This window comes from Nannospalax galili, unplaced genomic scaffold (genome assembly GCF_000622305.1).
Source record: "Nannospalax galili isolate Female #2095 unplaced genomic scaffold, S.galili_v1.0 scaffold5568, whole genome shotgun sequence".
In the NCBI taxonomy this organism is placed as follows: domain Eukaryota; kingdom Metazoa; phylum Chordata; class Mammalia; order Rodentia; family Spalacidae; genus Nannospalax; species Nannospalax galili.
This window is the reverse complement of record NW_008357313.1, coordinates 1-1,874: the sequence shown is the minus strand read 5'-3', so window position 1 is coordinate 1,874 and position 1,874 is coordinate 1. Positions and strand designations below refer to the sequence as shown.

Below are 1,874 nucleotides of genomic sequence, written 5' to 3'. Positions count from 1 at the left end.
TATCCACCCTGGATATGTCCCCATGCATCAGTCATTTAGCTGCCCTCTTGGTTAGCAGATCAAATGTCACCATCTACCAACTTATGTTTAAGTGATTCTTATTTTACTTATGTCTCCTAGTGTAAGAATAGTCTTCCTCATGTTTTTGAGATACCAGATGGAAGCCTAAAGTGAAGAATGAAATTTCTATATTTACTAAGAGAACTCACATGGATGAGGTTGCTAAAACATATCTGTAAAATGATCCTTCTCTACTTGAGATTGTGAGAGAGATGGAACAGTCTTGCTGCCTGTGTTGGCTATGGCTCAAAAGTCACAACCGCTGTAGCCACAGGGTTTGAGGCCCTCAATCACAGGGTTCAGATCTGTCCACAGCTCAAGCATCTCCTATGGTCAGGGAGTTGAGGGAAGGACTATGCTTTCACAACTCCCTAAAGCGCAGTTTAGTATTCACCAGGGGTTGATTTCCCTCGCTGGTCAAGTTACTCTTGTGAATTCTGTGCCATTTCATGCGCAGTTCGCTTATCAATTCTGATTCCAGAATCTTCTTTGTCAGGGAAACATGTGTCTGTATTGTTACTTAGGTCTTTCTTTACCCCTCACCTCGTCTTGACCCAAAACTCCCTGGTCCGTGCTCTCCCCAGTGCAGCCTTCACATCTTTGTTCCTCAAGGTGTAGATGAAAGGGTTGAGGGTGGGGGTGACGATGCCATAGAACAGAGCCATGATCTTGCCCCTGTCCCGAGAGTAGCTGGAGGGAGGCTGTACATATATGCTAATGGCGGTGAAATAGAACAGGAAGACCACCAGTAAGTGTGAAGCACAGGTGTTGAAGGCCTTCCAACGACTCTCAGCAGAGCGAATCTTCATCACTGCCTGAGCAATGAGCACGTAGGTGCCCAGGATGAGGCAGAGTGGGACTAAGAGCAGCAAGGCCCCGAGAACGTTGAACGCTGCTTCGATCCCTGTTGTGTCCGTACAAGCTAGCTTCAGAAGGGCAGGGATTTCACAGAAGAAATGGTCTATCACCCTCCGTCCACACCTGGGGGTCACCACTGTTAGAGTGGAGTGCACAAGAGAATTGGCAAAGCCACTAATCCAGCCCGCAGCAGCCATGTGGATGCATCGTCTCTGGTTCATGATGACTGGGTAGCGAAGGGGTTTGCAAATGGCAGCAAAGCGGTCAAAGGCCATGATGGCCAGAAGGATGCATTCAGTTGAACCCAGGGCCAGGAAAATATAGAGCTGGGCCACACAGCCCCAGTGGCTGATGGTCTTTTCTGGCCCTCTGAGGTTGACCAGCATCTGAGGGACTGTGCTGGTAGTGTAGCAAATGTCCAGAAGGGAGAGATTGGAGACAAAATAGGCCTGAGGCCTGACAAGCTGGGGGTCTAGACGGGAAACTAGGATAATGGAGATATTTCCAAATAAGGCAAACATATAGGCCACCAGAAAAATTACAAAGAATGGCATTTCTAGCCAAGGCCAATCAGAAAACCCCAGTAGGATAAAGTCATCCAGTGAGCTCCGATTATTGATCCACATGCTAGCATTCATGGGGAAAATTCCAACCACCACTTGCATATATCCACTCCTAGGGTCAGGCATCACTGGTAGGAGGAAGAAGCTGAGAGTTAAAGGCCAGACCTGCTGAGGTAAAACCACATTTTTCCTCTATTTCTACCTATCTCTGAATAGAAATGCTGATACAACCTGCATCTATATCTTGGTAATGGTGCAATATTGTGTCAGCATGATTGTGACATTGAGGGACCGGGGAGAAAAGAACAAAGTCCCAGCAACATGTCCGGGGAATGCTGATACTTAGTGACTTATAGCCACTCTGGATTTTTCACATATCCTGCTAAAATGCTT

At 47.1% G+C, this 1,874-nt stretch overlaps 1 protein-coding gene across 1 annotated transcript; it reads right to left on the bottom strand.

Annotated features, from left to right (window-relative positions):
- Positions 1 to 599: 599 nt before the first annotated feature.
- On the bottom strand, positions 600 to 1,556 carry LOC103751585 (olfactory receptor 2B6-like). Its single transcript, XM_008855076.2, has one exon. The coding sequence runs from the start codon at positions 1,554 to 1,556 to the stop codon at positions 600 to 602; it is 957 nt and encodes a 318-aa protein (XP_008853298.2).
- Between the last annotated feature and the right edge of the window lie 318 nt (positions 1,557 to 1,874).

What these genes read in the sequence shown, in the direction of transcription:
- LOC103751585 (XM_008855076.2), bottom strand. Translation starts at nt 1,556, where the DNA reads ATGAATGCTAGCATGTGGATCAATAATCGGAGCTCACTGGATGACTTT.